The 13,665-nt window shown below is 51.2% G+C and overlaps 1 protein-coding gene across 3 annotated transcripts in view; it reads right to left on the reverse strand.

Annotated features, from left to right (window-relative positions):
• Ccdc180 (coiled-coil domain containing 180) overlaps nucleotides 1-13,665 on the reverse strand; it is a 62,462-nt gene that overhangs the window by 44,403 nt on the left and 4,394 nt on the right. For all 3 annotated transcript variants that reach the window (XR_007340687.1, XM_048783327.1, XM_048783328.1), the window contains exons 4-13: nucleotides 12,163-12,251; nucleotides 10,655-10,764; nucleotides 8,922-9,050; nucleotides 8,735-8,845; nucleotides 8,517-8,612; nucleotides 6,572-6,735; nucleotides 5,812-5,931; nucleotides 2,939-3,018; nucleotides 1,751-1,839; nucleotides 612-734 (exon numbers count right to left, since the gene is read on the reverse strand). Coding sequence is in view for 2 of the 3 variants with exons in the window: in XM_048783327.1 (XP_048639284.1) it covers nucleotides 612-734; nucleotides 1,751-1,839; nucleotides 2,939-3,018; nucleotides 5,812-5,931; nucleotides 6,572-6,735; nucleotides 8,517-8,612; nucleotides 8,735-8,845; nucleotides 8,922-9,050; nucleotides 10,655-10,764; nucleotides 12,163-12,251 (1,111 nt within the window). In the remaining variant the exon portion in view is untranslated. The remainder of the gene's footprint in view (nucleotides 1-611; nucleotides 735-1,750; nucleotides 1,840-2,938; nucleotides 3,019-5,811; nucleotides 5,932-6,571; nucleotides 6,736-8,516; nucleotides 8,613-8,734; nucleotides 8,846-8,921; nucleotides 9,051-10,654; nucleotides 10,765-12,162; nucleotides 12,252-13,665) is intronic.

Consider the following 13,665-nt stretch of genomic DNA (forward strand, 5'->3'; position numbering starts at 1 on the left):
GAATCCTTCTGTCACTGCCCTACACCTTCCAGGGCCACTGGAGCCTTGCAGATACATCGCCCTGCCCTGAGACTGCCCCCCTTGGCAGGAGCACCCATCCCATTGGAACCCAATTGTCCTTTCTAGGATCACTGGTCTGATCAATAAACATCTTGAGCAGCAAATGGAGACTGTCCCCTCAAGTGATAAGGACCTTTCCAGAGCCACCTTACAGAACCAGAACTGGGATAATGATCAATCAGACCATAGTCTGACCTGACTGTTTAATTATGCATTACCTCTCACCCCTGCCAATTCTTTCTGTTTAAACCTGAAGCTCATGTCAGCAGCAGAAGACAAAACCGAGACACTCGATCTCACTTTGCCTTTCCAATGTGGCCATATTGATTAAAATTCCTTTCCTGCTTTTCACTGTTACCAGTTTTGCTTGTTTTAGGGGGCAAGTGGCAGGACCTGGATGATTGGAACCCCTGAGTCTGGCCTCTGGCCTATGACTTCTATAACAGACATAGCAGGGACACACAGTTGGAAGTCCCCAGATTTCTACTCTCCTTACAGCCTGGTGCCCCAGGGCGACACTTCCCACCTCCCCGTCCCTGTGAGCCACGCACATCCAGGAGCTCCAGCTTCCCCTCCACCTTGCTCTGGAGCTCTCCCACCATCTGGAAGAAGGTCGGGTTCACCAGGCTCTCCGCCTCTTCCTCAGTGAAGGACTTGCAGTCCAGCAGCTGCTTCTGGAGTGAGGGAGATCAAGGTGAGCCTGGCTTAGGGCCGCAGACCCCCCAGGCAGAACTGCATCCTACAGGGGCCCCATGGGCTGCAAATCAGACGTGGGCTCCCTCTGTTGGGTGACAGAGAAAAACTGTCAGAGGTGCAAAGCGGGCAGCAGGTAGGGTCCTCAGGGCTTGGGTGCTCTACAAAATAACTAAGCTTTTTTTTTCACCTAAACTTACCAAGGAGGGAAGATGGGGATTTTTGTTGTTGTTGTTTCTTATCCATTGATTACTATTTAGATTATTTAAAGCATTTAAACATGGAAATTCCAAGGAGAAATACAGTTCCTCTCACAATAGAACGTATGTTTTCAAATTCTTTAGGTATTGGTTCCCTGGAGTTGTTGGCATCGAAATGCAAACTTCAATGACCATTGTTCTTTTTTATTATCTGATTCTAGTTTAAACTTCTTTCTTTCTCCTCTGCTTGGAATAAATTCTGTTGCATAAAAGGATACTCAAAAAGGGGATATTTTTGCGAAATATTTCCCCTACCTCAGAAAACCAGTCACTGGCCTGAAGAGATTGGGGAGTGAACTCACTGTCTCACCTTATTGTGAAGTATGCGTGGCCTGGGAAAAGACGGGGCAGCACTCTCTTATGAGAGGGACATTGCAATAACCCGCAAGGTGCAACCTCCAATAATGAACAGATCTTGTGCTACTAGGGACGCGGTCGAGGGTAAAGCAGGAGGTGGCCTGAAAGTTCACAACTCCAGCTTACATGGGCTTCCTGGAGAAGATGGCACCAAGCTAAGCCCTAAGGGATGGCAGGGGCAGGTGGGGAGTTCAGGCAGAGGGAACAGCATCAGAATGCTCAGAGGTGAGTGGGTACCTGGGACTGGGAGGAAGGAACAAGAGCCTAGATCAAGGCTGAAGGGTGTGGGGGAGGGATGAGAAGGCTAAGGAGGGACACATCAGGCCCCAGCATCAGCACATGTAGTTCCTCTTCCCAGGTCTGCAGAAAGAGGTGCCCACCTTGCATTTCTGCACACAGGCCAGGCACTCCTGCCAGCTCTTCTCGTACAGCAAGCGGATCCGCATCATGCGGTCCATGTGGTAGTTGTCTCCACGTGCAGAAAACAAAATAGGTCAGTCATTCTTCCAGGAGGAAGAGGGAAATGAAGAGTCCCCTCTGCACAGGAGGCAGCTCCCTGCAGCAAAGGCCTCCTCTGTAAAGCTGATTTAGGTGCAGATTGGCAGGTGGTCCCAATTCAGATCAGGGGCTGGTATCTCTGTCCTCACAGAGTTCCTAGGATAAGAACCTCACATAAGGAGCTCATGTCTATGTGTTCTGAATGCATGTGACCGAGAGAGTCCTTCTCTATCACTGGAGGACAATGACGCCACTGACCTCACTGGGCTGCTGTGAGCCTCAAAGGAAATGGTCAAATTATTATAGATCATCTACAGTGAGGCTTGACAAACTTTTTCCACAAATGACTAGAGGGTAAATAGTTTTATTGCTGCCGTTCTGAGGTTTCTGCTGTCACAGCACAAAAGCAGTCAGACACAGCAAGCTGACCAAAGAGCATGACTGTGTCCCAGTGAAACTTATTAAGAAACAGGCAGCCTGCCCTTGGGCTGTAGTGTGGTGACCCTTGTTCTAGAGCATTTTAGAACATTCCCTTTATGACTGAGTACCCTCTGGGTCTGCCAGGAACCCAATCTCGACTGGATGTCAGCCCCAGTAGGGAAGGGCCATTATTATTCCTCTTAAAATTCCCATTTTACAGAGGAGGACCGTGAGGACACAGGAGGCCTGGACTTCCTGAAGGTCACACAGTTGGGATGGAGCAGTGCTGGCCGTTAGCCTCACTTTCTAATGCAAGCCCTCACACTCCCAGGAGCTGCTGTCAGAGGTGGTCATGGGAGCTATCTCTATTCTCCATGTTTGGATCAGAGGCCAGGGGTCAGAGTGGCGCATGGAGGCTGTGGGCGGAGCAGTGAGTCCAGAAGGTCCTGGGAGGGGTGGAGGGGGCTTTCTGGTCATCAGAGTACACTATTCCCTTCCCTCCTTCCCAGGATGGAGGTGCCACCCACTTCCTCTCAGATTAATGACTGACTGGTAGAGCTACGACAAAGCCACTAGATGAACAGAGTAAAAAGCCACTAGTTGAAGAGAGCTCCGGAGAGATCTGAGAGATTCCTACAAACTTCACTCACCGAGGTCCTGGTTCAGGGCGTTGAGAGAAGAATGCCACTCAGTCAGCTGAGCCATGTTGTAATTTGGGGGCAGGAGGTTACTGGGGAGGGAAGGTAGGACAAGTCAGCCCTGCACACTAAAAGGCTTTCTGCCACAATGGGTAGTGTCTTTGAAAGATGTATTATCAACTGAATACTGAAGGGACAAAGGACCTGCTGGGGACTTCCTGGTACCCAAAACCTAACTTACACAAAGGTCTTTCAATGTTAATATGAGTTTCTTTCTTAGAAAATGAAGTTGAATTTTCCCAGTGAGGGAAAAAAAAAAAAAAAAAACAACTGTTCACATGACTTGACCAAGGAAGCCTGCCTCTAGGAACCTAATGTGGGTTAACAATATAAAAACCTACAAGGTTTATGCATTAAGATTAAGCCTTAAGTTTTGCATCAATTAAAAACAGTAGTACCTATAAAAACCTATAATAATGATTTTTCTAAAAAATCTTCATACTCAACAGTAGGAAACCATCTAAAAAAACTGTGAATCCTCCTGTAAAGTCTAAAGCCAATGCGGCAGATTGAACCCCCCTCCCACCCACCATGTTGTTGGCTCCTCCCCTTGGGAGGTGGAGCCTCCTTCTGCAGCCCCGGAATCTGGGCCTGTCTGGATTGGCTTTGGCTAATGGGATGGTCAGCAAACAGAACAGGAAGAGGCTGAGGAAAGGCTGTACCCCTCTTTGCCCTCTGTTGCTGTGGTGACAACTTTAGGGGAAACTTGGTGAGTAAGGATTAGAAATCCTGTGCGCTGTCATTGTAACTTTTCTGTTAAGCTAACATGACTCCAAAATACAAATTTTATTTTTTTGAATGATTATTTCTAAATAATATGCACATGTATTTTATTGGGGCCAAGAAAATCCATGGGGCTCCCCCCAGGCCTTTGGATAACTCCCTCTGGAGACCCTGGAGAATCTCAGCTAGATGTCCCCCGCTCTGTCATCAGGGCCACATGCCTCCCCCAGGGCTGTGTGTGCAGCGGTGAGGACCACCCCACCCCAGGCTATGGGGAACTCTGGAGGAAGGGCCTGCAGCTATGGGTTGGGATAGGGTTTGGGACTCTCCATGCTGCCTACAAGGCAGTTCCTTGGGACAACTTCTGTAGGGGGCACAGGGGTCATCTACAGTTTACTTTCAAGTCCCCCGTGCACAGATGGACCACAAACCAAGCCTTCCCTGCTGATGTTCACTGAGATTCTGTGATAAAGGCTTTGCCACTTTCTTTAGACTTGTGTGCTCAAGCCTGGCATTCGCTGTTCACACTTCTGGACACTTGAATCATGTCCTGACCTCACTTGTCTATGTACCCTCACTGTGAAGGACCCACTTGGTCCTGCCACCACCCACACTGCATCTGATTTACAGAGTTGCCCCCACTCCTTGCAGGTGAGGTCAAATGGCCCAGTTCCACCTGCAGACATGGCCATTACACAGTGCCCCTGAGCTGCAGCCCGGAGTGTCCACGGATGCTTCTTCCCCCGTGTGTTGGGCCCCATCTCTGCCCTCCAGACAGGTAGCCAGACAGCCCCACAATTGCAGCCTGTGGGAGAGGCTTGGCAGGTCTGAGGGGAAAGCAGCCTGGAAATCCCCCTGGATTTTGTTTTTGAATGCCTAAGTTCTTAGGAGAGCCCACGCATGGGACAAGTGTTTGAGGGGTGTGAGCCTGGGGGACAAGGATTGTGCTGGGAACCAGCTGTCTTCTCCACTCAACAGAAAAGGGTGGGGGCAAGTGCAGGCACAGCAGGGCTGAAGGGTGCCTGGCAATGGCAACCTGGTGGCAATGTGGGGACAGCCTCAAGACCCAAGGCCCTGGAGAGAAAAGCTGCCCGAGCATGAGGGCTCAGGAAACAGCAAAATCTAACTGTCTGGAGGCAGGAGGGGCCCAGCAGCATCTGGGTGGATCTGGGCCAAGGACCATTCACCCCAACACTAGCCCTGGAACTGCCCGAGATTCTAGAATTCAAGGGATGGGACCCCAAACCAAGTTTTCCCTAACTTAAAGAACCAGGGCTCAGAATCAGAACTAAGTTAAATTATAGGAAACAACACAATCACTTTTGCTGCCTCTGGGATTTGTATCCACCTTATCGACTTTATACCCGGATCAAAATGTAGCTGCACGTGGGGCAGGAGCCATCTTCCTGGAGGAAATCCTCTGGCTCAAGCCCAGTGCGGTCCTAAAGTCATTTACTTCCTAGGAAACTTAGGAGCTAGGGAGAGGAGACTAGAAGAACTTGTGTTCCATGACTACCAGAGCAGGAGGGATGACTGAAGAGCCCAGGAGCGGGGGAACCTTTTCCCCACATCAAAGTCTCCACTCTGCAGGACCCTGCAAGTTCCATCTTGCTTCTGGATAGTGGGCTTCTAGGATCTAGAACATTCAGTGGGCTGAACAGCTTTATTATTGGATCAGAGTTGGTGGATCCACATCTGGAGGGAGTGTCCACAGCCTCTAATGGGTCCCTATCTGATGGCTGTAGTCTCTTCACTGACTTCCAGGGCCTCCAGTGTAAGACTCTTCTGACCCAGGATTCCAAACTGCCTCAGGTCAAGGTCCAACCAATTACCCTGGCTCCCCAGGCCTGCATGCCCTGCTCCTCCCTCACTCCTGGACACTGCCTCGCGTCAAGCTCTTTGGCATGGCCACCCAGAGCTGCTTTCTGCAGCAAATGAGCTGTGTTCACTCTTGCCATGAGTCTGAGTATCCAGCGTCAGTACCAGAGAACCAGGAAATGGCCTGTTCTGGAGGACCTGCAGGGGACAGGCTAAGGACATACTATCTCCCCACAGGACACCTAAAGGTGCCTTTCCAAGTGACCCCTCCCTCCAGGCTCTACCAGATGGTGCAGAGGTGCTTCAGCCGCTTTTGCTGCAGGACCTCCTGGGCGGTCAGCATTTCCTCCAGCTCTTTCTTCACCACCGGAGGAGACTGGATATCCTCACTGGCCATGAACTCTCTGGGCAGCCAGACAGGTTGGCACCATGGAGAGGAGAGAGAGGAGGGGAGGCCAGGAGTGAGAAGGGAAGAGACTCATGGCAAGAACACTCAGAGCCCAGCACCCTGCCCTTCTCTGCCCACCTCAGCCTCCCCTCTGGGACACTGAGGAGTGGAGGAAGTCAGCGGGAGGAGAAAGGCGGGCAGGGATACCACTGAAGTTCTGCCACCAACAGCATAGGATCAACAAGCTTGTCTGTTGGGAATCCTGACTGCTGCCACCTGCTCTGTGACCTTGGGCAAGTCCCTGCCCATCTCTGTCCCAAGCCCAGTATCCCAAGTTGTGAATAATAAGGAAAATTGGGAAGTGTACAGAAATCGGGCGAATGTTTTCCAACAATTCGTGCTGAGCTCAGAAAATGCTCGCAAAATAATGTTCACAAGAAAGTAAGCTCTAAAGCTGCGTATGCTACATGGGTCTAAAAATGTCTGGGAGAAACTGTGCCCAGGTATGAGCTGTGCTCCTCACTGTGGGGCGGGATCTTTACTCTTAACTTTTTGAGAAGCACTTCTGAACAATGACGAAATGGGCGGGAGCTGCCGCCAGCCTGTGGGCCCCTGTGAGCTGGGGAAGAACAGCGGGCAGCGCTGGCATTGCCAACCTGAAGCTCTCCATCAGGGTCTCCTTCTTGAGAGCCTTCCAGGTGTCCACCAGGCACTGCCAGCGGTAGCGACTGTCAAGCTCCTTCTGCAGGGTGGCCTCCATCAGGTTCAGGGACAGTTGGGCGATGGCCCTCTGGTTGCCCAGCAGGGCATAGTTCATGACCTGTGGTCCCAGGCAGGCAAGGCAAGGGTGGGATGGAACGCTTCAGGTCAGAGCAAGTCTCAGTTAAAGGGACAGGGAGAGGTGGGAGGGGACTGGGGAGGTGCAGGCCAGGCCTGAGTGGGGTAGGGCGGGTCTGAGTACCACCAAGGTGTCAGCAGGCAAGGAAGCAGCCACAGACAGTGACAGGGATCTTCCTTGAAGCCTTAACCATGAACTTCAACCCAGCTTTCAGAACACATTGGGTTGGTTGTTAAAGAAGGTGGAAGGAGTGGGTGCTCTAGTGGGCTGTAAGTGGTCACTGCGTTTTACAAATTTGTTCCAAAAGCAGAGTGCTCTTGCCATCAGGAACAAGCCACGTGTGGCTGCTTTGAGAACAGGGACCCACTGAAGCAGGAGTCAGACGTTCTTTGGTGATTCTCCAAGTGACTCTCACTTGAGTGCCTTGGCACGGGAGTAGGGACAAGCCTTCACTATGTGGCACTCTTCTGCCCTTTGGCAGCCCTATCCCTCAAATGAGAGTAGCTTCCCCCGTTCTTCCCAGGCACAAGTAGAGTCCCAGATGCTGCCACACATTTCCCAAAGCCTTCTAGGGAGGTGAGGCTCTACCAGGCTCAATGGGCAAAAGCCATGGCTGCTTTTTGGTGGAGCTCATCCCTAGGCCTGCAGTTTAGCTGTGGGGATAGAGCTATTTACAACACGGGGATTTTGTGAAATTAGATGAAATAAATGCATACAGAGCAAGCAGCGGACACTGGCTGTTACAGTGAGAAGAATAAGCACAGGAAAGTGGAACTCATGCATGATCTGGACACTGAAGACTCCAACTCTCCTGACGCACATAGTATCTAAAATTTAGGAGCTGCTCACTTATCAAAGAAAGCTACCACCACTGAACTCTCCTGCATCATCCAAAGTAATTATCCCCAAAGTCCTGGCATTAAGTAACATTATGCCCATTTTATGGATGAGGATCTTTTGGGCACAGGGTCTGAGCCATTTCAAGAGCTTCCACAATGGGCAGTGGAGAGGGAAGTCTGTGTCCCTTCCTCTTGTGCTTTGTCCAGGGCACCAGAGATAGGAGCCAGGCTGGACCCATCTGTGATTCTGAACATGGGCTCTCTTCAGGATGCTGTGCTGCCTGGAGGCTGTTATCTGGAAAGCCCAGGAGACCCATAGTAGCAAAATGTACCTCTGGTCAGCAAGAAGAAGAGACCTTGGGCTTTTCTCTGACTTTGGAGACACCGCGAACAACCCTGAATTGCTTATTTTCCACCACCAAGGGCAGCAGCTGAGGCTGCTGGGGGTGAGGGGCCAGAGTTAAGAGGTAGGCATGGTTGAGCAACAGACACTGCTGGTGGTAAGAGGACAGGTGACAGCTAGAAAAACCAAACAGCAGGTTGGGGTTGCTCCCGAGGGTGGAGATGGCTTTGGGACCACGACATCCCAAGATGATGACTCTATAGTGTGGCCCCCATGCCACTGCACACTGTGGCTCAAACTCGGCCCAGAAAGTGCCAGCTAGAATCTTCAGAGCTCGAAATCATGGCCCATGTTAGGCGTGCCTGCTTTAAGATGGTAGGGAAACAGAAAATGTACTTCGCAAAGGTTTCCATGAAAGTGCTTACAATCACAGAGCCTCAATTCCCATCGCAAGCAGCCCACCTGCATTACTTGGAAATGTCACAGATGAGAGCCCCACCACTCCTGAGACACAAAGCTTGGGGAGCTGGGGTCCTAATCCTTCTCTCATGGGCTGGTTTCCACCTGGGAAACCCACTCACCGTGGCCTCCTTATCTATGAGCCTGTACACGTCGGGCTGCATGAGGTAGGACGTTTTCTCTATGATTTCCACATATTTCTTCAACACACTCTTCAGCTGGGGAGGACAAGGTGCCAGTTAGTGACTCCCACTTCCCTGAGCACTAACAGAAAAGGGAAGGAGGGCCCTTAAACCCTGCAAGTGAGTGTCACCAAGGAGCCTATTTGCTGCCAACTTACCTTATCGCCTCTGGAGACCTCGAGGGACAGCAGCGCTTCGTCCAGTGCCTTAATCTCCTGTTTCTGGAGCACGAACACGTGGGCCACCTCATCCCACAGTTCCAACAGGGTCTGCACAAGGAGCTGAGTCAGGCTGGGAGCTGCAGAGTGGGGCAGGGGGGAGACCCAGCTACAAAGGGACCCCTACTTGCATGGTGTAGTCCTCAAGGCTGCTGTTGTTTTCTATCTTTTTGAAGAGATGGTTGATGTTTTTGTCAGACTGGGACAGCTTGTTCAAAAACAGTTTCCCTGTCTCTAAGATCGGAGGTTCCATTTCCTGCAACAGGCCAGGAGGGTGACAGCATCAACATCCCCCAGGGATGAAAGGGCGCTTCTTGTAATGGGGGTGCCATGCCAAGCACAGTCTCATCTCACAAATGATCATGACTGCCTGGTCCTGAGGAGTTGGGGGTTATAATTAACTCATGCACACAGGACTACGGCACCACGCTGTTCACCAGGCGCTCTGCCAGTGCTCAGCCCACATTCTCATCACGGCTGGTGAGGTGGGTGCTGACATCAGGCCTGGCCCAAGGCTGGCACTTAACAAACATGAACTGAGGAAGGACCAAATGAAAGAATGCCAAATTTACTTCAGGCAAGGAAACCAAGGCTCATGGAGCACATGGTGAAAGCAGCGCTGGCATCGAGGTGGGATGTTCTGAGAACATGGCTGGTGGGGTGTCATGGTTGAGGTGTGGTGTTCCTCAAAAGCTCACGTGTGAGATAATGCAAGAAAGTTTGAAGGAGAAATTGGTTATAGCCTTAACCTAATCAGTGAATCGATCCCTGATGGGATTAACTGAGTGGTGACCGGAGGCAGGTGGGGGGTGGCTGGAGGAGGTGTTCATTGAGGATGTGGCTGTGGGGTATATATATATTTTGTATCTGGAGAGTGGAGTCTCTCTGCTTCTGATCATCATGTGAGCTGCTTTCCTCTGCCACACTCTTCCACCATGATATCCTGCCTCACCTTGAGCCAACAAGGAAAGGAGCCGCCCTTTAATGGACTAAGACCTCTGAAACTATGAGCTCTTAAATAAACTTTTCCTCCCCTAAAATTGTGGGTCTTTTAATCACATCAGTGAAAAAGATGACTGAAAGAGGGAGCCTGTTTTTTGTGTTTTGGGGACAGTCAGTATTCAGAATTCAGGATAGGGTAACATGAATCAGAGAAGACTCAGGGAGATGGGAGTGAGTGGAAACCCAGGGCTCAGAGAGGAATCAGAAGAGCAAAGGTGTCAGGCATGGTGGTACAGGCCTGTAATCCCAGCAGCTAGGGAGGCTGAGGCAGGAGGAATGTGAGTTCAAAGCCAACCTCAGCAAAAGTGAGGTGCTAAGCAACTCAGTGAGACCCTGTCTTTAAATAAAATGCAAAATAGGGCTGGGGATGTGGCTAAGTGGTCGAGTGCTCTTGAGTTCAATCCCTGGTACTACCCAAAAAAGGGGGGGGGGGCAAAGGCTGGGATCATTTCAGGAACATTCCAGGCACCAGTGTGGTCTGGAGAGGAACAGAGCCCAGAGTGGAAGTGTATCAGGGGCGAGCAGCGGTGGGCTGTCAGTGGGGGCACACCAATCAGGTCTCTCATCAACTGGTCTAAATGAACACAGACCTGGAGAGCAGTTCCAATTTGGTTCCTTATGTGCTATGTAATGCAAGCTCTCTTTTACTTTAAAATGGAGTAGTGGGGATTTTTCCAAGAGTTGAGAGCTCACAACAGGCACTCCTACCAAGTCACTCACCCATGGCCACTATGAGTCCATCTACTTCTGTGTCTTGCTGAGCCACTGAAGACCTCCCAGCTGGGGAGGGGGAGGGAGGTCAAATCTGCCTAGGAAATGCCACTGGAACAGAAGAGAAGAGGGGGTGCCGGGTCTTACCCTGGTGATTTCTGCAATCTCCTCCTGAAAGTTGGCCAGAGCGTTCTCATAGTTCCTCTTTTTCTGTGCCTGTCGCCTTTGAAGGGTGATGGTGCTGGTCTCCTTAGAAACTGTGGAGCCACAACAGAGGTGAGGAGACTGCCTCCGAGCTCCAGAGAGAGGGAAGCGCTCCTAGGCAGACTGAGCACCTGCACTGCCAGGCTTGGGTTCAGAAGGTGGACCCCAAAGCCAGCCCAGCAGTGCGGCTGAGGCTTAAGCAAGAAGAAAGATGAAGGGGATCCATGAATGCTTCAGGGAACAAGGTCTCAGGCTTCCTGGGGGCGGGGGTGTGGCTCAGTGGTAGAGTGCTGGCCTAGCAGGCGTGAGGCCCTGGGTTTGATCCCTGCACCACTAAATAGATAGATAGATAAATGAATAAATAAATAAATAATCTGGCCAAGTTCCCAAATGGTAAGGTTCCATTTTTTTTTTAAGTTTTAAAGACACAAATACATATAAGATGTTTTTATAAATTTCAATGGGGTTATATCCTGAGAAACCTATCATACGTTGAAAATATTCCAGGTCAATGATGCATTTAAAACACCTAGCATACTAAACATCATGACTTAACCTGGCCTACCTTAAATGTGCTCAGAACATTTTATCTTAGCCTTGGGTGAAATCATCTAATACAAAGCCTTTTTTTGACAAAGTGTTGAATATCTCAGTTAATTTATTGAAATCTGTCCTGAAAGTGAAAAACGGAATGGTTGTATGGGTGTGCTTTTGAGCGTCTAGAAATTGAAACATTGTAAGTAAACCACAGTAAATCAGGGATTGTCTGTACAGATAATAATACCAAACATGCAAAGAGCACCATCCACACAGCAGGCATTGATCTAACTGGATTACTATTCGGGGTGAAGCCAGGAGGTAAGTCCTATTACTAGGCTCCATTTGCAAGTCAGGAGACTCAGGCATGGGGGGGGTAAAGGGCTGAGCAGGGATCTGGACTTGGACCTTCTGAACTCCTACTCCATGCTCCACTCTGCCCTGTATCTACCTGGGAAGGCAGATGCTGCATGGGCTAACAGGACAGAGAGCTCTCCTGGCTAAGGAAGGGGTGCTATTGTGGAAGGGCAGTTTTACTTTTTGCTTTATCTCCCTCCTTTTTTTTTTTTTTTTGTTACAGTGAGCATCTGTTACTTTTTTAATCACAAAGACAAAGGGCTTCTATATTGAGATAGAGTCAAATTAAAACAATGGAGTAGGGAGGAAGAAAATGGGTCTTGGGGCATGCTACCATGAAATCACAGCAAGCAAGGTGCCTCCTTTAGCCCAGATTTTCCTCAGCAAGTGCGCACCAGAGCCAGGGAGAACTCTTGGGGAAGATGCTCAGGGAATATCCTCTGGGTGACAGAGCAGAGGACCACAGTGCGATCACCAGGGGCTTCCAGAGAGGGGCTCCCAGGAGCCGCCCCCTGCCCAGGGACTCTCTCTTGCCCTCCAGGTGAATGGGGACTCACCGATGGTGTCCATGAGGCCCTGCACCTCTCGGGCAGCCATGGCTCCCTCGTTCTCTTGCACTTTTTCCTTCCTGGCTATTTCCTTTTCCCTGAGAGACAAGCAGAGGGGAGGAGTAGGCGCTGCCAGATCCCTCCCAGGACAACTCTGGCACATGGGGGACTCCCCAGAGGGAGCCCAGGCAGCGACAATGGCCCGCGCCCACCCTGATTCCAGAGTTCCTTGAGAAGTGCCAAGTATCTTTGGCCAGCAGACGTTGTCGGACTCTACATGGGAACCTGGGTCCCACCCAGAGCCTACTTCAGCTCTGGTGGTACAAGGGTGGGTGGTGGACCTGAGCCATTTTCCACATGGGAAAACTGGGGTCAGCAGGGGTGTGAGTGGCCCAAGCAACCTCCCGGCATGCATCGTTTTCTCCTTGAGCAGCCCGTCCTTTGGGCCAGCTGGAGTAATCCTTATCCTGTATTCTAGAACTGACCCCCATGACCCCATGGCCCCCGGGCTTGGGCCTGAGGAGAGAGCTGGACAAACCTGCTCAGCTGGAGAATAGGATTGGATGTGACATTAGCTTTGGAATAAAAATTCCTAAATGTACCATCTACAGGGCAGGCACCACAGAGATCCTGAAGTTCTTGGTGACCCCTGCTACCCCTGGGGGTCTCCATGGGTTCAGTATTTTCCAGCCATCTTCGCACTGGTCTTCATTCAGACCCGGGCAGGGAGGAAAACCGTGGGGCCTGCCTGGGCTGCAGCTGATGGGGGCCCAGGCCAACCCTGAAGAAGAGGGATCTTTTCGTCTTTTTAGTCCAATGTCCGGGGCCCAGAGCAGCCTCATAAGAGCCTACAGGACCTAAGAGCTGCTGTCAACTCTGGCTTCTCAGCCTCCTGCCCTGGAGACTTGGGGCTTGGCTTGCACTAGTGGTTCCCCCTACCGTGGGTTGGTCTCCACCCAACCTGGGGCCCTGCCAGGCTGAATGAGCAACCCGGTGGACTGGCCTTCTCTGGCCCAGTTTTCAAGCACCTGCTGTGAGGTTTGAGGAAGATGGGACATCCCGGCTCTGTGACTCATCAGTTCAACTGAGCCTGGCCTCAGTTATCCTTGAAGAGTATCCAGAGGAATTGGCCCTGGTGGCAGGAAGAGCCCTGACTCATGGGAAGAGTGGGAGCAACCAGGGAGGGTCGCCCAGAGACCAGGGGTTTCTGAGGAGAGAGTAGCTGCCAAAGGATCACCCAGAAGAGTTGACAGAAATTCCCAGGGGACCTCTGCAAGAGTGGCTAAAGGAAGACCAGAGCGGGACTGCCATAGGCTGAGGATATCTGGGCAGGCAGAGGCTCTTCCCCGACACTTGGCCTCCAGGGAAGGGTGGGGGAGGCAGGGACATGTGAGGACAGGAGGGAAGCAGTGGCTGAGACAGGCTTCCCTTCTAGGAAAGGGGACACTGTGTGCCAGGGTCAGTGAAAGACTGTGGGGTTGATGGTGGGGCTGTCTAACATGTCCCTGCCTC

Source organism: Marmota marmota, unplaced genomic scaffold (assembly GCF_001458135.2).
Source record: "Marmota marmota marmota unplaced genomic scaffold, marMar, whole genome shotgun sequence".
Classification (NCBI taxonomy): domain Eukaryota; kingdom Metazoa; phylum Chordata; class Mammalia; order Rodentia; family Sciuridae; genus Marmota; species Marmota marmota.